Source organism: Balaenoptera ricei, chromosome 2, assembly GCF_028023285.1.
Source record: "Balaenoptera ricei isolate mBalRic1 chromosome 2, mBalRic1.hap2, whole genome shotgun sequence".
In the NCBI taxonomy this organism is placed as follows: Eukaryota; Metazoa; Chordata; class Mammalia; order Artiodactyla; family Balaenopteridae; genus Balaenoptera; species Balaenoptera ricei.
In genome coordinates this window covers 42,092,352-42,115,810 of record NC_082640.1, presented here as the reverse complement: position 1 = coordinate 42,115,810, position 23,459 = coordinate 42,092,352, and the positions used below count along the sequence as shown (strand labels likewise).

The following is a 23,459-nucleotide window of genomic DNA, read 5'->3' as shown; positions in this document are numbered from 1 at the left end:
AATGCTAATGAGGATATTTTATCTTTACTTTCTGTGCTTAGTTTCTCTCTCTAACTGGACAGTGGGATGAGACTTTATTGGAATACATTTATTTTCTTAGGGTAGTTCTGTTTGGAGAAGATAACATTTGACAAATTTGTCAGAACAAAAATTCAGTCAGGAAAATAGACTTTTTATATTGGTCTTTTTGATTATATTGCAAGGCTGGAATATATACATAGTCATTAAAGTTGAGTGTGTTATAAAATTGAATCCCTGTGTTAACAGAACATATTCTTTCCATATATGTTGAAGATACTCCTTATTCATACAAGTAGGTTTCTCTTTATGATCCATGATCGTGTGACAAAAGAAGGGGATACTTTTAGATTTTGGGTAATAAGAGAGCTCTTTTTCATTTCCTAAATTTGCTTTACATTTGGAAATACTTTAGAACACACATTAAAATGGTATCTTACTTTTGTACTAGACCATCACTGCCTAAAAAGCCAGTGTACGTGAATTTGTGCCAGATGATCTCTGTTACGAGCAGTGGCTGCACCCTGCAGTCGGTCATCACTTAGCATTTATCTGGGGTGTGGAGTGGCTTTTGTGTTGGGTAGATACAGGGCTTTTTCCTTCATTTTATTTAGGTTATTGAGCTTCCAGAAAGCCTGACAAAAGGAAATTCATTTATTAATTTGTTTATTTATTCAATAAATATTTGAGTACCTACTCTTTGCTAGGCACCAGGCTAGACAGTAGAAGGAGAGGGATGAACTTCCAGACACGGTTCCTTTTCTCACCACACTTAAGCTGATGGACATGAGAACAGTTGAGTGTAACAGAAGATGATAAATGCAGCAATTGAAAGAAACGTTGGGTGTTCAGGAGCCTCCGACTTGAGGGACCAGAGAAGGCTTACTGGGGAGAAGTGATACCAGAGTTGAGACCAAGAGGAGTCTAGGAATTCGCTGGGTGAACTAGTATGTGGAAAGCTAGAATGAGGAATTTGGGCTTCTTGTCTGAGGGCAATGGAGTGATTTAAGTTGATTAAATCGATTAATTAATTGATTCACGCACTTCAGAGAGACCACACTGAAGAAAGTGTTGGGGAGGAGAGACTGGTAGATCAGTAGAAGGCTACTGCAGGATTCTTGTGAGAGCAGATGGTGGCCTGAACCAGGCCATAGAGCACTGGCAGTAGGGGAAAAGTTGATGTTCAGAGAATTCTAGAAGGCAAAATCAAAAGGACTGAGTGATGTGATAAAAGGATTCAAGGATGGTACCCAGGTTTGTGTTCTGGATAATTAGTTAGATGTTAGGTACCACTCACCAAAGGAAGGAATAAAGGAGGAGGAACAGGTCAGGAGGAAGGGGGTAAGTTGATATATGTACTTGTTCAGTTTGAGCTGCTGTGGGATATCCACCCACAGGTGGGCAGTGAGATGAATGAGGCGTGAATTCAAAGGAGAGACCTGGCTTGAAAATAGAAAGTTGTGGAGTCACCACTGTATCACATGCAGATTGTACTCGAAGGGGAGACAGTGAATGAGGGGGTTTGGGGTGAGGAGGAAGAGAGCCAAGTACGGGATCCTGAGGAACACCACCACTACAGGCATTTCCTTACTTTGAAGGAAAAAAACTCCAGCTGTAAATGATGACTGTGAAAAGTAATATACTTCTTGTTTTCATAATGTAACAAGTATCTATTTGTTGGATGAATTTTCTTAAGCTGCATTAGAATTCTGCATATTCAGAAATAAAGATGAAAATGTGAAAACATTACGTTGTCCACCTAGACAGCCTCTCCTGGAATCATCCAGGCCAGTGACATCATTCTCGGCACTGTGGGTCTGAGGTGCCTTTCACTCTGTTCTGGTATGATCTGCATGCTCTAACGTCTTCTGTCCACCCACTCCTCAGCCCAGCAGCAGATGCAGCCAACAAGGCGGATCTCCTTCTCCGTCAGCATCTCTCCGCTCCTCCTTAAGTCTAAAACTCTCTTTTCTCTTGGCTCTTCTTATTCCAGTGATGAGGAGGAGGAGTTGCATAGTAAGTAAGCAACTTTGGGGTCCAGTGGCTGTGCTCCAGTGTCTGACCAGTGCTGAAAATGCTATAGGCTTGGTACTGAGAAATTTGGGGACTTTTCTCCCCTTGCATGTCATCATTTCTAAATCATTCATCTTCATGCTTTGCTTTGAAAATTAATTTGGATAAAACAACAACGTTTTTGTCGTCTCTGCACTACCAGTGCTTGACTGATCCAGTGACCTGATTCCAGGGCCTGAGACACCCTCTCAGAACAGAGATACCTTCAAAGGCATAAGGGCTTCCCATCCCACCTTGTACCTTTTGTAATGCTGAGTAGTAATTTCACAAAACTTTCCATTTGATCATGTAAATTTCCTTTTCATTATTTTGCTTTTTTTGTCTCGTGGGACAGATGCCTAGATGTCCACTTGTGATACTTAAAAACTAATGTTAAACTTTTTTCTTCTCACCTTTCAGACCATTTCTTTTTTTTTTTTTTTTTTTATCTTTGTCAGTTTTTTGTTTGTTTTTGGAGTTTTTCTGGCCGTGCTGCACGGCTTGTGGCATCTCAGTTCCCCAACCAAGGATTGAACCCGGGCCACGGCAGTGAAAGCCTGGAATCCTAACCACTGGGCACCAGGAACCTCCCCCAGACCATTTATTTAAGAATACCTTTTCTTTGCGATTAAACCACGTGGATTATTGGGTGGAAGTTAGATATTTGTTTCCCTACCTTTTCTCCTTTTGAACTTTTATTTTTCAATCCTTTTACTACACTGTAGGTTTCAGATTATTATATTGTTACTTGATAATAACCTAGTTTAAAAACGTTATAAGGTATCAGTTTTAGTAAGTTTGGAGAGGAAATGAAACCCCCCCCCCCACCCCCATGAAAATCACTGTTTTCAATTGTGCAGGATTCCTAGATGATTCCAGGATTACTATTTTTAATGGAAAAACTACTTCTACTATAAAGTTAAATAATGAATTGTTTTCATTTCATATAACTCATATGAGTCTCAGGCAATTACAATATCCATATGATTAAGCATCCCAATTCCCTGCCATTTGCTGATCCTAAGTTTTAGCAATATTTAAATAATTATTTAATATTAAAATTTAATATTTAAGCAATATCAAGCTCAGGGACACATTTTTGCATTGTTCTTAAAGGAAAGTGGCTTATGCACGAATGAAGGTCTTATATGCTCAATATTTTCTCACAATTAAAAGGCATTTGGTTTAGGCACACAAGATATTCAGTCTATACCAGTTGTCATAGGAGGGAAGTTGTGAAAATCCATCTGCAACTTTGAGTGTTCAGAACTTCTCAAAGTTGTTTCATCTCAAAGTATTTGTAATATGCTGGGAAACAGGTCAGCACAGCAAAAAAAAAAAAAAAAAAAAAAACTAAGGTCCCAGTAGTATCTCTTCTACCACTAGTAAAATTATGACTGGTTATTCAGTTAATCAGCACTGGTTACTCAGTTAATCCAACCTGATGTAATCATAAAAATATAGAAGCTTGACGAAACCTTTGAATCAAATATCCAGCATTCCTCAGAATGTGTTCCTTAAACTCAAAAATACAGTGAGAATTATGGGGAAGGGGGAAAAGGAAGAAAAAAAAAAGGGTTGGTTCTTGGCCATATAAATTTAGGAAACTCTGTTTTAAGCCAGTTTCAAAGGCTAATGTGTACATTGTGAATTTCCAAGGCAACGTTCAGTATGCCGTGTTTCCCAAACTTACTAACTAGGTAACTACAGTATGTTCATGATGATGTGTAACATCTCATGAGACGGGTGTTCCAAGGAACATACTTTAAAAAATATTGACTGTGTCCATCCAGTAGTTCCAGTCCTGGAATGTTGTTATATTAGGTCTGCAGGTTATTTCATGCCTTTTAAAAAAAGGTCTAGTTGAAATTTTCTATTTATGTGCAACAGTACTTCATAGGCTAACTTCAATGACAGATTTCTTTGCTTCTGTCTACAATTATATCATGGAAGTAACATTGGTTATATCATATTCTTAGATGCCCTGAAAAGTTGATGGCACTTTAGGAATTTCAGGGGCATTGATTTTAGAAGCATTGGTGGGTTAATCACTGTTTTCAGAACCACATCTCAGAGGTCATAGTAAATGAATTAAAATACCTTTCAGCAGCAAAAAAGTTGGAAATCCTTATAGGAGTCATAGATTCTCCCAGTATTCAAATCACGTATTTGTTTTTAGTTTATTTGAGAGAGACCTTCTGGGAGCTTATTCTTGGCCATGCTCTCTGCTGGTTGGTGTTTTTCTTTATGGGTTTTATTTTTACTTTGTTCATATCACTAGGGTGGTAACTTACTAGGTAACTGATAAAGTGTACAACAGAATCCTGGCAGCCTGAGAGAATTTAATGCTGCTTATATCATTCAGGGCTCCTTGAGTGGAAAAAATTTTAAAGCCCCCAAATCTAAACCATACTCTTGATTTTTGTTTAAGTAAATTAAGGCATTCTGAGGTTAAAATGCTGATGGTTTCACACCTAGATCATGCAGAACTGGAAGATAGATCCCAGATCTTATTCTTACTCTTCATCTTTCTCTTTCTTCTGGCTATTGTTACCATGCATTATAACTGAAATAGAAGAAGAACCCCAAATAAGTAAAAGGAAAAACTATAGAAAGCAATCTTTTAAAGACTTAGAATTCATTTTTAAGTTTCTCATGCATTATTTCCACCTGTTGGCTGTATGTTAGTAATAACTTCAACTTAGCATTTCTGTTCAGAATCTGGAACAATTTGGAGTTTTTAAGAGTTCCAAATGCTGGTAATCTGGTAGTGGAACATTTTCAAATCTCTATCAAATTAAAGTTTTACTCAAAGTAACCTCAAGGAGAAAGGGTGTGTTTTGTCCACATTATAAAAATAGTTATACAGAGCAACCTTTGTCTACCTGGAATCATACACCGGAAGTGTTTCTATACTTGATCTCCTAAAACCTTGGAAACCATTTATCATTGTGTGATTGCGGCCTTTCTCTCATCTAAGTCCTAAAGTAGCTCAACCTTGATTAACATGTCGTAGGTAAAATGATGGTATTGTTCCTTCTATATTTGTTCTACTTATTGTCCTATCTGACTTAGCCTTAGATTTAATGACCCATTTTAGTTTACGGTCTGATAGTTGTGGGAGGAGGAAAAATGTATCTGCCCTACTCATTCGATCAGTATCAGACTGGAAAGAACCTTAGCATCTGTTTTATCTTCTTTATTTCATAGATGAAGAAATGAAATCCAGAGATCTCACCCCAAATTAGTGGCAGGGCCTAGACCTTATAGGCTAGCTCTGATGCTCTTTCCTGTTCACTAATCCATTTCTAGGAATGCTTAAGAAAATATCAGACCTATATTAGCTAGACTTTTAGCATAGAAATATATGAAAGCAAAATTAACAGCATACAGGATGACATTTAATTTCCTTTTGTATATTCCTCCTCTGACATCATCTCAGAAAGATGGCCTATGGACTCTGTACCTTCACAAGAACAGGAATTAAACGTGCATTTGAGCTTGTTTTTTTTTTTTTTTTAAGTTGATTTGGGGTTTGTTTGGTTACTTGAATCCTGGATTAAAATTTTTTTCCACATGGGAAATTCACTCCCCATTGCTGCCAATTTTCCAGTTCTGATTTGAGGGTTTCATTTTTAATTTTTCCTTCTTCCAAACCCTCATGAGGAGAAGACATCCCACACTGGCTTTCAAAGGCTATATTTGCTTTATCTGTGTCAGTCGTAAAAACGCTAAACATTTTATCTGTTATCCAGGTAAAATCCTTTTGTTCTAACTTTTATTCTGCCGTTCTTGTTTTCTAGATTCACGGCCCTTCCACAACACCAATGCTAATCTGACTGAGAGGTACTATATATTTATTTTGTTACTCCTTTTCCCAAGATGAAATAAAGGAAATCCGAAATGTCTTATGGCATTTAGGCAAACTAAGTTAATTGAGCTCATTGGAATCTTAATTCCTTGATGGAAAAATTTGGAATAATGGTTAGAAATGTTTTTTTAATGAAGGCTATATCCTTTTTAATTAACGTCTTGAATAGTTTCCCACCTTTATTCTTTACACCATCTGAATAATAAAGATTATTGTTTGCATTTATTCACATAAGGATACACTTATATTTAACTTTATGAACTTTGCACTCTTTGCTTATGGGAATTTATAATTCCTAAGTCTTAAGAACATTTTGTTTCATAATTTGTGTGTGTGTGTTCGTGTTCATGCAGTATTGCTGCCTTCTTAGCCATTTTAAGCTTTAAAGCTATTTTCTTCTGTATACATTGATATGGTACACACCTCTGTCCAAGTAAGTGAATTGGTTCTTTACTTGACAGCAGGCAAAAGACTGCTATTTCGACTCATTGTTTATTTTTGTATTCCTCTTTTCAAGCTTATGAGATTAAATATTCTAATTTAAGCATAAATGGGGTTCTGACTGTTGCCCCACGGTGTTTTTTAAGTTGCCTTCCTTTTCACAAAGGCATCAGTTGTGACTCAGTGATCCAGAACTCTCTCAATATGAGTGCTCTTCTTTGCACTTCTGTCATATTTTACCTATTCTTTGTTCTTTCTACAGTGGTGATTTTCACACCATTTCCCCTTTATCTTTGTAACAGACTGCCTTATATTGTAAACAATATTTTATATATAAATAGACTTTAGCTACTGAATAGGACCCTTGTGGTTCTGCCTGTCTGCCCTCTCACAGAGGCCCTTGAGGCAAACACTACTTTCTATGGAAAACTTCTAACACAACTGTTCGAGAACACCTAGGAAAAGTAGTTTGAATAGATTTCTATATAATAGATTATGTATACAACTGTACATAATTGTATATGTATACAAATCATTATGTGTACAAGGGCCCAGCATTCTTTGAGGAAATCAACCTTTGTGAATTTCCTAGGGTCCAGACATGCCCGTCATGGATGAACTTAGAATACAGGTGTCCTAAACAAGTAGGTCAGTACATCTGGATCTCTGTGAAACTCCTAGAATGGACCTTTCTACACTAGGTGTCAGTTTTGCCTACTGTTTTGCCTGCCTAAAATTGTGCATAGCTGAATTCACGTATTGATTGTCCAGTGTGCCAGAGGACTGAAAAAGAGGTGTGATCGCTCCTGTTAGGGAACTTGGATATTCATTCAGTCATAAAAATTCCTTGGTTTGCATCACATATACGGGTTTCTTTTCAAACACGTATTTAATGCAAAGAAGTTTATAAATGGGTGCTTAGATTAAAAAATTTCAGATAAAATAATTAATGAATAATTGATCTTTAGACTCTATCATCAGATCACAAAAACCCATTAGTAAAACACTAATAAGTGATGTAAGAAAACTTAGCCAAGCTTTGACATTAGAACATGGGCATTCTGGCGTGCTCTGTTCTCGGATAGATATTATTATATAAGACCATTCAGCAGCCTCTGTCCACCTCTTATTCCTTTTCCCATTTTCATGTGAGTATATAAGTTGGCTGTGACTTGTAGCTAAAATAATACATGACAACGATGGTTACAAAGAATTATATGTAGAGTGTTGTAATTTTTAAAAATCAACTTCTGTAATCTTTTCAAAAACTCTTCTTTTTTCTATTTAGTATAACAGAAGAGAACTTTAATTTCCTGCCACAAAGCCCCTCCAAGAAAGATTTTGAAGGGAAGAGTGGAACAAAAGTCAGTCGTACGTTCAGCTACATCAAGAATAAAATGTCCAGCAGTAAGAAGAGCAGGGTAAGTACTCGTGGGCGTTTCTGTGTGACAACCTCAGCCGGCCCTCCGTAGGCTCCAGGCACAACCTGCACACACCAGGAAACTAATTAAATGATGGGGACAGGTGGATATAAGTTCAGAGATGCTGGCTCAAATAGCCTAATCTTTGAAGAAAACTAACAGCAAGAAAAATAACAATAAGAGGTGATTCCACCAATTGAGTGTTTACTATAGGCTAAGAACTTTCCATAGAGAATCTCATTTAATCCTTTCTATAACCATGTATGGTAGATATTATCTCCCTTTTCTAGGAGTAAGGTACCTTATCTGGGAAAAATAAGGAAATAAAAATTACCTGTAATAATCCCACATAGAGATAACTACTCTTCTAATATGTTTTTCATGTATTTTTAGAAAGAAAGGGATAAAAAAGGCATTAACTTTCTTATACCAATTCCTGGTGCTAAACCAGAAGATTCCATTTCATATTAGTGGGGAAAAACTTTCTGCCTCGCACTCCCCTACACTCTATTCACCCACCCAAACTCCAAGAAAGTAAGAAGAAAAAAAAAAAGGAAATCAGTTACGGAGTTCTTGCACAGGAATCACTATATGTATGTGTGTGTTATACACATATACACAGGTACATACATACTTAGAAGTATGGGAATAAACAAGCATTGGACTCAAGGGTATCGTTGTAGAAGTGCACACACCACCCCACCCACACCCCCGCCGCCAGCGCAAACGCAGACAGGCTTCTTAGGTCCTTAGGTCCTTAGGTAAGTGGACTGGTAGAAATAGAGCCAATGTACTTTACTGAGTTTTGTAAATAAGATCTCTTTCTTTTAGCAAATACTAGATTTGGTCATCGCTCAGATAAATTTTTCCATAAAACCTGCCACCAGAATTGTGTTTTCTCTTCATTTCTCCTGCCCAAAGGCAGAATGGACAGAAAATGGACAAACTGGAAAAGATGCAAAGTCTAGCAAATCGTGAACTATTATTTTACAAATAAATAGTATAAAATATAGAAATGATACTTAATCTTGGAATAATAAATTCAGAATTTTGTAGGAAAAAAAAGAGTCTAGCAAATCGTTTCTAGAATAGTCACATATTTAAGCGTTAACTTCATGTTTAGCCTTGTTTTATAATTCAAAAAAATTAAGGTTAAAGAGGGCAGAATGCTTATCATTATTCTACATATGGCAGCAAGGCTTAAAATAGAGCCATATCTATCTTACTTATCACTGCTGGCTTGGACGCTGGTTGGCATCAACAAAAGAAAATCTCCTTGAAAGTTCAGTATAATTTGGCCAAATGTTATTGAGTGGCTTCTGTAATCAGCATTCTGCTAGGTACTAACAAGCACCCAGAAGAACCAAAGCCACATAGTCTTTACCTTGAAAATTTTTATGATCGGTTTGGATGATTTCAGATGTTTCTGTTGTTTTTTATCTTGTTTTTAAACTGTGGAATCTTTTCTTCAAACAAACTTTTAATTGGAAGACCAGTATAAAGTGGAGATCCCCCTTTCCATACACCCCCTAGTACCACCGACTTAAGGGCAGAGCAGTGAATACACCACTGATCGCATTGACAAGGTAATGCAAACAGACAAGAAAGAAACGATGTAAGACTGAATTTAGAAACTGGAACCTGACCTTTAAAAAAGTCTCGCACCAGCCTCCTTATTTTACAGACTGAAGCACAGAGAAGTATGCTTCAGGTAACAGACTTGATCATATCTTGTGATCTGACTTCTAGCAAGTAGAACTCTTCATTTCATGTTCACTCTTCAACAAGAGTGAACTGTTACTGCACAGTATCTTTTTCCTTTAACTTTTTTCATAACCTCGAAGGACTGGAGTTTGCTAGTAGGGTGATGAAGAGAAGGGGCAGGAGAAGAGAAGGCAGTTTGTGTACAAGTGCAGCCTGTCATCAGTGGCAAGACGGCATCAGCTGACCTGTCACCTCCCATCTTCTCCTTTGTCAAAGTGACAGCACTCTTTTGCAATGAGGTTGCTTCCTCTTTCAGGCTCTTGGCTTCAAGGTTTGATCTCTGGGGGCTTGTGCTATCTCTAGTGATGGAAATTCGCAAAAAGTTACAAATCTGTAACCCTGGATTGCAATCCTTTTCACATTATCAGGGGTTTAGATGCCCCAGTAGCCAAATATATTAAGAAGCTTAAGAGTCACCTTTGATCATTGTTACTAGCTCACTTTAAATAAGGTTGTTTTATCCCCCCACAGGACAGCTCAGCTTTTGTCAATGTACCAAAAGATAGTAAGAAATAGGGGAAATGGTGAAGTAATATATTTTATGTTAAAATTAAATACCTTGTCTCTATTTGCCATTGTACCCACAGGAGAGCTTTACCATTCAGAAGTATTTTATTCTCTAAAGGATAACACAAAAATAAGTGAATAATTTCTTGGTGTGATGATGCTAGCTCTACTCTTTTCCTTAACTGTCGAATAATGTTAGTTCTCCATAGTGCTTAAAAAATTGAAAATGCTGCTATAAATGCTAGCACTGGTTTTTTATATTATTTAGTGTAAGCACTCTATAGTATATATAATATACCATGTGTATAACATAGTATACACTATATATATATAATACATCTATTCTCATACCTGTAGCCAGTATATGAGAAATTTGGGGGAAATTGAGTACTCATCCTTTATATGTCCTTTTAAGAATTCTCATTAACTGGCATGAGTTATTAGATAAATATTTGAATCTTTTTTTGAAAGAGGGAGAACCTAAACAGGAAGTATAACAGGAAGACTGGCAGTTTCTGCTTTTGTCTTTTAGTATCTTTAAGAGGTAGTACTGTTTCCTGCTTAAGTAAGTTTACTTGCTGCAGAGTATTTAAACACTAATATGCATAATGTCCGCATTCACAGAGGGAGTGGGGTGACCCTCTTTAAACCATCCTGTCACACTGATTTTCTTTTTTCTAAGCTTTCCTCTTTGCAAACAACAGGGAGACAGTTAGGGATGTTTGAGACAAATTCGTAATCTGACTTGAAGCAGGCATTTTCGGATGTAGGGATCAGACTCCTGCACAGCTGTTAATATACTCCATGACTTCGTAACAAGACATTCAGCTTCAACTCCCAGTTCCTGTGGTGTGTCTGAAAAAGAACTAAACCCCTCCGCCTTTCAAAGGTGCCGACTAGGGTAGAGTAGTGTTTGCAAAGGCTTAAATCAGCATTAAATATCATTATCTCTCTCGTTCCTTCTTTGATTAAAGACCTACAGTGTGACAGTTGCTTAATCACAGCATGCTTCACAGTTTTCCAGAAAGTTCTCTGACTTTTTTTTTATTGTAATGACTTGTCTCAAATGGTAGGTTTAGAAAAACGAAAAAATCACTTTCCCTCATAGTATCCTAGTATAGTTGTTACCTGCAGTTTTCTCTTTAAATATTGTTAGTTTCTATTTCCCCAGCACACAGGTTTAAAAAGCATTTTGGCAGGTGTTAAACAAGGAAAAGTCAAACTTCAGAAAACTACCAGTCGCCGCCTTACCCACAGGCGTGACTTCACTAAAAAAAGTTTTCTTCATAAATGTATTGCTTTTTATAAAATGAGCACATCTAATTAAATAGATGTGTTCCTTAACTTCTAGTGTTAAAAAATCGGCCTCAATCTTGCCAGAGTTCCCATCTTGCAACTTAAGTACTGTCCACACACACTGTGTTAGGGGGCATTTGTTCTCTTTCGTGTCCTGTGTTCTTTGTAACTAGGGTGGTTGGCTGTACCGGCAGCATGCAAATAGTTAAGCTTGTCTTAAGGAAACAAGCAGCCTCAGCCCTCCCTCCTTCCCTTTCTCAACCAGTCCGTGGCTTCCTCTTACCGTTTCTCTAATGGTTGCTCTGATGGCAGCTCGGAGCTCCTGGGCTGTGCCCCACCGGCATGAGCCCCTCCTTCTGTGAGAACACATTTCCTGGCATGGGGATCGAATCATGTCGGTAAAATGGGGTCGGTTTCATGAAGCACCCCTTATAACAGTGAGATTCATAGGACCAAAACATGGGGAGGTAAGCACCTGACTTCTTTAAAGCACTAACCTAATAAATACAGAAAGAGACAGTGGAGTTTATTGTTTTGTGTTGTTTTTATCCCTGGAGGAGCTAGTTTGGATTGTTGCAAAGGATGAGGAAATTATTTATTATCTCTTCAGATTCGAAGAGCATTGCAAGGCTTGAGAGAGTTGCCATAGAAGATTTTCTTTTTTTTTTTTTTAAAGGTAGAAATGAGTTTTTTTTCTTTTTTTCTTTAAAGTTATTTATTTATTTATTTTTTGGCTGCGTTGGGTCTTTGTTGCTTTGCGCAGGCTTTCTCTAGTTGCGGCGAATGGGGGCTACTCTTCATGGTGGTGCACAGGCTTCTCATTGTGGTGGCTTCTCTTGTTGCGGAGCACGGGCTCTAGGTGTGTGGGCTTCAGTAGTTGTGGCACATGGGCTCAGTAGTTGTGGCACGCAGGCTCAGTAGTTGTGGCACACGGGCTGTGTTGCTCCGTGGCATGTGGGATCTTCCCGGACCAGGGCTCGAACCCGTGTCCCCTGCATTGGCAGGTGGATTCTTAACCACTGCGCCACCAGGGAAGTCCCCATAGAAGATTTTCTTAACTCTTGCTTTTTTTAGCATGCTTTTTTTTAGCTTTCTTGAGCAAAATGTCAGGTGCTTTTCAGTTTAACATTTTATGTATGAAGAAGCCTTTAGCAAAATTTAGTTAAAAGAAAGAAATTATTAGCAAAACTCAATTTTTATTATTTTTATTAGTTTACATACTTTAGCAGTTACGAATTTTCACTCAGAACAGTTTCCTGTTTTGTAAAGTGAAGTAGTTTGTTTTTCTCCCTTCCTCTGCATTATTTTTTATGGTTCTAAAGTGTAGCAATTTGGCTCTTAGAGTTTTATGATATTCATTCTGTTAACAAAGGAGTTTACATGAATCATAGACTTAGCAAATATTCACCATTTCAGTATAGCATATGGGTTCTGAATAGGAAGTCAGAGGACCTGTTCTGATTTTAACTGCAGATCATTTGCTGTGTGACCTTCTGTGAGTCAACAAACCTCTCCAGCCCTTGGCAGTAGAGCGTAGTGAATGAGAACTGAGCTTTAGAGTTGGCAGATCTGGAACTCAATCCCAGCTTGGGCAGTTACTGGTGTGTGGCCTCCAGTACAGTATGAGACATCTCTAAGCCTCAGTCTCCTCAAATGTGAAACGGAGATCATAGCTGGTACTTAGTTCGTTGGATTGTACCCAATGTATGAGAAAATTCATGTCAGTTGTATACTACAGTGCTTGGCACACAGTAACTGTTCAAACTTTTAGCTGCTATGTATTATCTTGCTCTTTTCAGTTAGAACATGGGGAGCATAATGCCCACCCTACTCACCTCAGAATTATTGAATCGGATGAAATAATGTATGTAGAAGGCATTGACTCAAAATGTAAGGCATTTGGTAGTTGTCAGGATCACTGACTTTGGGGTACCTATTTTCCAGGAATTTTTTTAGATTACAACAGTAGTATTGTATGCCCTGGAAAATGGGTACCCCAAAGCTAGTGGTGATGACAACTGTTAAATGCATTCTACCTACCTCTGTGAATTGTAGTTCATGGTCCAGTTAGTTTGAAAGAAAATTATTCATTTGGTATTGGTTAACCAGCCAAGTGTGTGCCTAACCATGTTTGTGAAGGACCTCTTGTGGAGAGCGTGTAGTTAGACCCACAGCCCTCATCTCCTGACAGTAGTGTGTACCTGAAATGTCCCTGGCTGCTTTGGGTATTTTATTAAGGATCTAGCACTCATTAGTATTTCTTTAAATTTTTAGGGTTTAAATCCCTCCTCCCCGAATTTGAAAATTGGGCCAAAGTTAATATCTATGAACCTTGAAATTCTAATTAGTAAGGACAGAAAATGTGTATGTGGGGGGATAGTTAATATTTCTGGCTAGAGTAAGGGAGGAAACATCAGAGACATGCCCTCACGTGGGGATATGTGATGGCTGGGAGGCAGTCAGAGGGGGGACCCTCGAGTCATTTTTGATGCTGCCCAATCATCTTTCCTCTCCCTCAGGCTGGTCCCAGAACTGTCACCATCCTTTCTTCTGCTTCCTGCCTGCAGCTGGCCCTGAACTCATTGCTGGCTTCCCCTGTGGGCCGATTCACGGCCACTGCAGACTCCTCCTCCTCCAGCACCAGAAGCCTCTTTCTCTCTGGTGCTGGTCATTGGGCAATGAATGTGTCTGCTGGCATAAATAACCAGTGAATAAGCCACTGACAGAACTGTTTAGCCTTCCCAGTCCTCTTAAGGTTTTTCTAATGTAGCTCAAATGTCCACAGCTTAATAAAAAAAAATTTTGTCCAGGACAGAGTTCTGAATTTTCATCCAAAACATTCACCAGCCACTGTTGACCACATGCCAGCTGGGTACCCTTCCAGAAGGGAAGGCCTTCTAGTGTTAACTGAAGGCCTTCAGTTAACTGTCGACTGTTTTCTTTGGCAGGAAAAGGAAAAGGAGAAAGATAAAATTAAGGAGAAGGAGAAAGATTCCAAAGAGAAGGAGAAGGACAAGAAGACTGTGAACGGGCACACTTTCAGTTCCATCCCTGTTGTGGGTCCCATCAGCTGTAGCCAGTGCACGAAGCCTTTCACCAACAAAGACGCCTATACTTGTGCAAGTAAGAGATGTGCTTCTTCCTGTGTGATGGAACGCTCTTGGCTCAGAAAAACTCATTTCTAACTTCCTGTCCTTCCCACCCCTAATCTGTTCCTCGTTTATGTGGAGAAGTAGCCCTTTTTCTATCTTTCTTTGAATAGCATTGAAGAAATTAATTCTAGATATATAACATACAGCCTATAATTTTTTCAGACAGCCGAATTTTAAATATTCTGTCCCATTGTCCGTAAGCCACTACCTTATTCCAGAAGTCCATGTCAGCATGAAAGCAGTCTCATAACCTCAAACCCTCAAGCTACCCAGCAGTCCCTTGTCAGGTCATATATGCTCATTTTTTAAAAATACTCTAGTACTTTGGTATATGCTTCAGCCATTGACCAACGTCAAGCCATGGAAACTGCCAAGGGAGAGGGAGAGTACCTTCGTGTGCAGAGACGTTCCGTATTGACCTCTTGCTGACCTGCTTGCTACCACCTTAAAGCCAAGTCTGTTAACTGAACGTGCTTCCTGGTTTTGACAAGATGCTCTGAAACAGAGGATGGCCAACTTTTTCTGTCTAAGAGCAGATAGCAGACTTCTTAGACTTCATGGGCAATACAGTCTCTGCCACACTACTGAACTCTGCTGCTGTAGTGCAAAAGCAGCCATAGATAATACATAAACCAATGAGTATGGCTGTGTTCCAGTAAAACTTCATTTATGGGCAGTGAAATTTGAATTTCATGTAATTTTCATGTGTCATGGAATATTAATCTTTTCTATTTTTTCAACCATTTAAAAATGTAAAAACCCTTTGTAGTTCACGGGCCATACAAAAATAGGTTACAGGCCAAATTTGGCCCACAGGCTGTTAATTTGCATATCCTTGCTCTGAGGCACTACATCGCAAAATTTTGTGGTTGCACACAGATAGAAAGTAATAATATTCATAGTACACACCAAGGAAAATCAAGGAGGCTGCTTGTGGTCAGAAGTGGCCAGTGTGAAGGTCCACTCTTCCAGAGGCTGAGGTGATTCGCATCTTGTCATACCTGTAACCAATTCAGACCAAATAGTGACTAACTCAGACTCCAAGAAGCACTTCTCAGACCATGATGTCATGACATTGTCTTGATTTCAATCACTTACGTGAAGTATCCCAAGTGATCTGTTACTAAAAATAGTTAAGTTACTGAAATTTGAAATTTTTAAAACTTTATTTGAGCAGAGTCAAAGTTACTGCAATAATAATTTCCACTCACTTGCTTCCTTGATATTTAGAGAAAGAGTGGAGTGACAGCTGGCACACAGCCTATCTTATCCACGCTGCAGCTGTTGTGACTTTTTAAACGACTGGCGTTAATGCTCACGTGCTTGTAAAATGCCTCGTATGGATATATTATACCCCAATATTGTCTACAGCCATATTTGTTTTAGTGTCCTTGTTTTTTTTTTTTTTTTTTTAAAGAAAACTTCCAGGGAGCTCTCATCTCTTTTTTCATCCTCGTGTACAGATGTCACACACATTTATGTCCTCCTTCATGTGTGACTTACCGGGATGATGATAACGACTCCAGTGTAGTAATACATTTTATGTGACCTCAAGAATGTCACTGTTCAGTATCCCCCCAGCATGTTACTCTGGAGCCCAGGTTCTAATAGGAGTCATTCTTAGGACACCAGTCACCAGTTTAGTTTCTCAGCCACTGGACACAGACAGCTTCTCAATGCTAGAATAACTTGGTTGTCTAGGGCAGTAGTCACCAAGCACTTTTTAGTATGTTTATCTATCATTAAAACATACTTAGTCTACTCACACGGGGTATGTGTGTGTGTGTAGTGTGTGTGTAAAAAATTACATACATGTCCTATACTATAATTACAAGGAGCTCATTCTAGGAATGAGAAGTCAGGTTTGCCATTTTCTTGTTTGCTGGTTAGTTATTAGTCTTCTTTATATTGTCTTAGATGCACAGTTTCTTTGCAGGAATTTGTCTCTTTTTCATTTTATTTTAGTTGAAACTAAATATAATTTATAAGTTTACTTTATTGAGCACCTGTAAATTTCCATTCATCACAAGATGCTGAAAGTAAACAAACGAGGAAGGGTGCCACTGTTACACATCCCTGACCTACCTTCCGAGGGCCTCTTCTTCCTTCCAGAATCCTCTAGGATCAAACATAACAGGAAGCCGCCTAACATGAAGGCTGAGTGAGCCACCCATTTATCAGTCTGTATATTAACTCCATTTCTCTTTTAAGTCAATATAAGTGAGAGCTGTAAAACTTTCCTCCTCTATTTCAAAGAATCATTTTGTGCATCCCTCCTGCAAAGTGCCTGATCTCCATTTTGGGAGTACTGGTCTCAGAGAAGAATAGGGAAAGATCATATTTCTTGACTGGCAGCATGAAATTAATATTCAAGGAACTTCATCAGTACAGCAGACTGAACACCTGCTTTCTGCTATAAAACGTAATTTTTAAATATGTATTTTCAATAAAATATATTTTTTAGAAAACTAATGTATAACTGAGCATGCAGAAAAGAAAATCCCCGAACAGTATAGATCCTGTTCTTTCCATTAGGGACTTTTAATAACTCTCAACATCTTCTCTCGCCTGTGCATTTGCTAACGCTTCTTCATAGCAGTTTGCTTCCTTACGTGGTATCTGGGTTTGTTTGGTTTTTTTTTTCGTAAGTTCAGCTTCAGCTTTATGAGACATTTTTCCCTCCCGTGGGAACCTCTAGATTCCCTGTTTTGTCACAGTGACCCTGTGAGGCAGCAGTTCTGCATTTGTTTCAGCTGGATCCCTCAGGGTTTCATCATTCCTAGATTGGGATTCCATTAAACCTCTAGAGAAGATTTCTTTACTCAGGGTTCCAGGAGATATGGATGGTGTAAATTTGGACCCTGGATTCATATGTGATACAGAATTCTCACTCAGCGTCCTGGGGAGGGCAGGTTTCCTTGCTGCTTCTGCAGGGCCAGTAGTAGGTGAACTTTTTCCAGGCCCTTCAGCATGGCTGTTACAGTCTTTAGTTTAAAGCTGTTGGCTTTATTTAGGGGTCTCAGTTCCAGCTCCCACTATGTGCCCTGAGACCGCATATCCTGTCCCCAGTTGAGGGGATGCTCTCTACTGCTCAGAGTACTACGCAACCAAAGGGTAGGTTTGAAAAATAACTGAATAAAACTTCAAGAATGAAAGTAGTTCTTGAAGAATCTTCATGGAGATTTTCACATACTTCAGTGTTCTGTGTCCTCAGTGGATTGTTCTGATTTATATTTATTATGTATATAAAAGAGAAAATGGCTTCCACTCTGTCCTCTGCTTCAGTGGGGGAGAGCTGGGTGAATATTCTAGGAGATCTTGATGACTTCAAACTGGATTTATTTTTTACATTTAACTACCAGTAAGTATGCATTTGAGTTTCTTAAGTTATTCAGCAAAGATCAGTTGCCTGAACTCTGCAAGACACTGTGGTTCATTCAAAAGCAGTTCATCAACAAATATTCATTGAGCAGCTGAATGTGCCAGGCACCTTTCTCTTACTCTTTTTTCTCAAAACTGAATATATTTGACATGTAACATTGTGTAAACTTAAAGAATGCAAAGCGTTAATTTGATGCATTTATATATTGTAATCTGATTGCCATTGTAGCCATATTTAGCACCTCTATCACATCACATGATGATCCTTTCTTTTTAGTGGTTGGAATATATAATTAGAGGCACCTTTCTCAAGTTGCTTATTACACAGTGGCTTATAAGAAGAGTTCTCGGGACTTCCCTGGTGGTGCAGTGGTTAAGAATCTGCCTGCCAATGCAGGGGACACGGGTTCAAGCCCTGGTCCGGGAAGATCCCACATGCCGCAGAGCAACTGAGCCCGTGCGCCACAACTACTGAGCCTGTGCTCTAGAGCCCGTGAGCAACAACTACTGAAGCCCGCGCACCTAGGGCCCATGCTCTGCAACAAGAGAAGCCACTGCAGTGAGAAGCCTGCGCACCACAATGAAGAGTAGCCCGTTCGCTGCAACTAGAGAAAGCCCACGCGCAGCAAAGACCCAACGCAGCCAAAAATAAATAAAGTAAAGAAAGAAAGAAGGGTTCTCAAGGTATAATCCTTGGTATTTACTCGTTGCAGCATTATTCATATTGTGGAAAATTTTAAAGGAACTAAATATCCAACAGTAAAATATAATATATTCATCAGGTGGAATATTAGGCCAATAGTAAAAATAGAATAGATCAAAGGTCGGCAGGCTTTTTCTGTGAAGGAACTGATAGTAAGTACATTAGGCTCTGCAGACTATTGGGTGTCTGTGGTGACTACCCTACCCAGCTCTTGCAGCACAAAAGCAGCCATAGACAAGGCATAAATGTGAATGTGACTATGTTCCAGTAAGTCCGTATTTACAAAACAGACGTGGGCTGACTTCGGCCCCCAGGCCACGGTTTGCCAGCCACTGGGATAGCTCTGCAGGTACAGACAGATTTCCAAGACATTTTGATAACTTGAGAGGCAATAAATAGAACTGTGTGTATGATCCCAATTTATAGAAAGCCAAGAAGTAAACAGTAATTGTTTACGTAGATGTATGAGAATATCTAAAAGGATATACACCAAACTGTTAACAATTTGAAAAAGAGGATAGGAGAGGAGAGATTGAAGGGGACTAAGTTTTTATTTTATACTTTTGTGTTGTTTGAATTTTTTAAGACTGTACTTAAATATTGTTTCTCTGAGTAAAAAAAAATGTAAACATCAGATCACTGGTAGTTTCAAAGGTTTTTCTGGTTGTCAGCTAGTCTCTGATGAAAGAGTAAAATATGTTGATGTTGAATGAAGAACTTAATGACAAAGAGCAAAATGATCTCTGGAAAGCAGTCAGCCTGACAGAAGACCTACGGAGAGTTGCTCTGTATAGCACCAGCATGAATAAGAAGCAGTATCGTTGATTCCACCAACTCTCAGTTCTGAGTTGTGAAGTGAAATATTATCAGAAGCTTTAGGGACAAAAGAGAGAGAAAATCTTGTTTGAGGACCCAAAGAATCCTTTTCTTTGTGCTATAGAGGACCGTAGGTTTGTGGTTATAGTGAGTGGATGACTCTTTCCATGACTAGCTCCAGATAACTTTTCAATTTAAATGCAGGCTGGAAAAAGTTGTCTAATGCATGTCAGTGTATGAAACATCTTATCATTGTCATTGATTTTTGAGTATACATTATTTCCAGGTTAAAAGAGTTGAATTATACTCTCCTTGACTGTATCGTTAGTCTGTGTTAGACTACAGTGACTACTGAACCTGCAACTGACATATGATTGATTTGTCAGGTAGCAAAAATACCCACTATGATGTAGGAGAACACACCTCTTTTAACCAGGCATCCTAAACCCAGTTTTGTTTTCTTCATACCTTTTCCTGTGAAACATAAATAGAAAGTCTCTTATTGGACTCACTTCATGATGAAATACAGCTAGGGCACCTCAGACTGTTGAACTGCTTTATGCTGTCAGTATAGCGTGTGGCAGAACTCCCCCTGGAGAGGACACCTGGGATACCTTTTGGAAGCTTCTATGGCCCAAGGATACCAGAGCAACCCATGGAGAATCACTTGTGTGGGGTCTGGTACTGATGAGGAGAAAACAGACTTAAGAGGTTTGAGGGCTTCCCTGGTGGCACAGTGGTTAAGAATCCGCCTGCCAATGCAAGGGACACGGGTTCAAGCCCTGGTCCAGGAAGATCCCACATGCCGCGGAGCAACTAAGCCCGTGTGCCACAGCTGCTGAGCCCGCGCGCCTAGAGCCCGTGCTCCGCAACAAGAGGAGGCACCGCAATGAAAAGCCCGCACACCGCAACGAAGAGTAGCCCCCACTCGCCGCAACTAGAGAAAAGCCCACACGCAGCAACAAAGAACCAACGCAGCAAAAAATAAAATATATTAAATAAATTTAAAACAAAAAAAGAGGTTTGAGACTTGTAGACTAAAATTCTGAGCCACACATCTGTGTAGTAATTAAATAGTTTGGTAGATAGGACAGTGGTTTTCAGAATGTTTTTTGTGGAACAGGTGTTTTGCAAGTTCCAGATTTTGGGATTTAAACTAATTTAAAACTCACTTAAAAATATACATGCTCAAAAGTGTAACCAAATTTTAACATCAGCATATTAACTTTAGCTGTCAGTCTACCTACTTGTTTGGATTTTTCCTTCCATCTCGAATTAATTGAAGAATGTAATATAATTGCAAGGCAAGCCATTTTTTTTAACTGCTAATATTTGTACCAGCTTATCTATGAAAATGAAGATATTCTCTATGTTATGTATGCAAAACTAAATACAGACATAAATTAGATGCTGAGGTAGTTAAGTGAATTCCAAGTATAATATGCACCTGATTTCTCATTTTTGTATCCATCAAAACAACTTCATTGTCTCTTTTATTGACTTCAAAAGTAAATGTTAAAATTATAGTTCAAATATCTATACTAAATATTTTACATATTTGATAGCACACAATATAACAATATTTTATTTAAGACTTTTTAAAAGTAGAAAATCAGTAAAATAGGTCGACTACTAGTTTTATGCTAACAGTGTTTATAATAAGTAGGATGGGGGTTTTTTGGTTTAATTTGTCATTTTTAATGTTAAAGTCACCTCAGGTGTCTATTTCTTTTGGAAGCAGGTTATTTCGTGGAGTCCAGTGTGTCATGACAAGAGTCTTTTCTGTTTGGAGAATCAGTCTGGGGGAGGAAGTATCGTCATCATGTCCTCTGCCAGCGGTTCTTTGACTTATGGAAATCACTTGATCAAACTGAAAATGTCACAGATTATCTTAGTTCTACCCACTGAGCAAAACAAGGAAGAAAAGTTAATGTTTTTCAGTTTAAACTGAAAGAATCAAGGGACTTCCCTGGTGGTCCAGTGGTTAAGACTCTGTGCTTCCAGTGCAGGGGACGTGGGTTCAATCCCTGGTCGAGGAACTAAGATCCCACATGCCGTGTGGTGTGGCCAAAAAAATTTTTTTAAATAAAATTTAAAATAAATAAATAAACTGAAAGAATCAGACGGCAAAAAGGAACTGTTTGATAGGGCCTGATTATTACCCTACTATGCACCTAAGGTGCAAAAATACATTTTTAGTTTAAATACCACCCCACCTCAGAATCTTAGGGGCTACCTATCTCAACTATACCTTTGCAGTCCGCTCCAGAGGTAACGTTGAAATAAGCTCGACATTTGGTGGTGGCATTAAGGTCTGTATGTTGACAGGGTGCTGCTGCCTGCCACTTACAAAAAGAGGGAAAAAAATCAAGGCTTGAAAGCAAAGGAACAACGTGTAGTCATCTTCCCAAAGGAACAAAAGTAATGGGCTGGTTCTCTGCAGCTTCCTGAAGAACAGTGCCTGCAGTGCATGTTTGTGTGTATGAAGCACCATCTGTAACCTTGGCAGGAAGTGGAAAATATGAGTAATTTGGGGACTCAGAATCTCTTTTCCCCCCTCCCTCCATCCCCTCTCATGTCCAGGATCTTCCCAGGGGTCTCTGGAAACATAGCATCCCTCCAGTTCATTTAACTCCCAGGAAACCCTTGTGCTCTTAGCTTCCCTTTTTTGGTTTAACATTAACCCTGTTTGCTGACCCTGGAGCCTCAGACCCCAAGTGGCTGCTCAGTCAGTTTTGACGCGTGGTTTAGAGAGATCAGCCGCATGGTGGTTCGTCATGGTTATGTGTGACGATGGTTGATGTTGATCTTTGCCCGTCTTTCAAATGTTTTTATTCACTTTAATATATCTTTTTGCATTCAAATATTAAGAGATTCAGCAGGATAGAATTTTTAAAACAAATCAGCATCTCTTGACCCCAGTAGAACACACCTGGACCGGTCTGAAGTCATAGTCGTGGTGAAAGCTGAGTCCCTTAGGTGGAACTGGTCGAGATCACAGATGCTAGAATTAGCAAGGAGCAGGAGCGAAGCCTCCCTGTGGTTCCTCTGCAGTCTGCTCCTGGAAAACAAACAAATGGTGAGCGCAGGGACTGAAGCCCCGTGTCGGGACTACTTCAAAGTAGTTCACTTTATGAGAAACTTGACAGGGTTGTGTGTGTTGTTTGTTTTTTTTTTTTTTTAACTCAGCCAAAACTCTACTCTTATTTTAGGATTTCAGTGACTTGAGTGGAGAAAGGAGAAGAGCGTCTTTCCAGTTCTTACTTCTTGTAGTTATGTAAAGCTTTCCTTGAATAATCAGCTGTTCTTTCCAGCTGCCACGGATAATTTGGTCTTTGGAATGCTTGGTGTGGAGTCTTTCAGAGTATGGAATCCGTTCTGTTCGGGGTTTTTTGGATCTTGCCAGTGGTTCTGTTTTGTTTGCTTTAAACAGATGTAAAATGACATTGAGATTATTGTGGATTTATTTTCTGTTGTGTTAGCAGCTTCTGAGTACTTTTGTGGTAGGTTGGTTCTCTTGATTAAAAAAATAAACAAGTAGACCAGCTGCAATCTAAGTAGGAAACATAAGAGTTTAGAATGTGTGTGTTGGTTGGATTCAGCTTTAGATTTTATCCAGGAAGACAGCTCTCTAGATAGGCAGTTTTCTCGTATTTAGAATTCATTGCTTAGATAGTAAAATACATATAACTGATTAAGGAAAAGAAGTTCGTTTATGGAAAAGGAAGGTGAAAGAGCCGAAGCAATAAAGTCAATTCTTATCCAAACAGAGCACTTTCATTTTGGGTTTTGTTTGTTTGTTTACCAGTGTTCTTCTGAAAACTGCTGCTAGGTGAGCACTTCAGCTAAGATGATTTGGCTCATTTGTGGCTTTCCTCTTGTCCTGTACATCAGCATTGTGGTTATTACACCAACTACCAAGAATATCTTACAAGGCTTTTGTATCTACACTCTATATCAGTCCAGACCAGGCAGTGTCTCACACTCCCCAAAGAATTTAAACAAGAAGTTGTGGAAATAATTTTGGAGCGTGTATT

General features: G+C 38.9%; 1 protein-coding gene across 15 annotated transcripts in view; it reads left to right on the top strand.

The window, feature by feature from the left end:
* AKAP13 (A-kinase anchoring protein 13) overlaps positions 1-23,459 on the top strand; it is a 344,171-nt gene that overhangs the window by 279,477 nt on the left and 41,235 nt on the right. For 9 of the 15 annotated variants that reach the window (XM_059912539.1, XM_059912538.1, XM_059912537.1 and 6 more), the window contains 4 exons: positions 1,906-2,034; positions 5,874-5,916; positions 7,671-7,803; positions 14,319-14,493. In XM_059912539.1, the coding sequence (XP_059768522.1) occupies positions 1,906-2,034; positions 5,874-5,916; positions 7,671-7,803; positions 14,319-14,493 (480 nt within the window). The remainder of the gene's footprint in view (positions 1-1,905; positions 2,035-5,873; positions 5,917-7,670; positions 7,804-14,318; positions 14,494-23,459) is intronic. The other 6 variants (XM_059912544.1, XM_059912543.1, XM_059912542.1 and 3 more) reach the window with 1 other exon arrangement.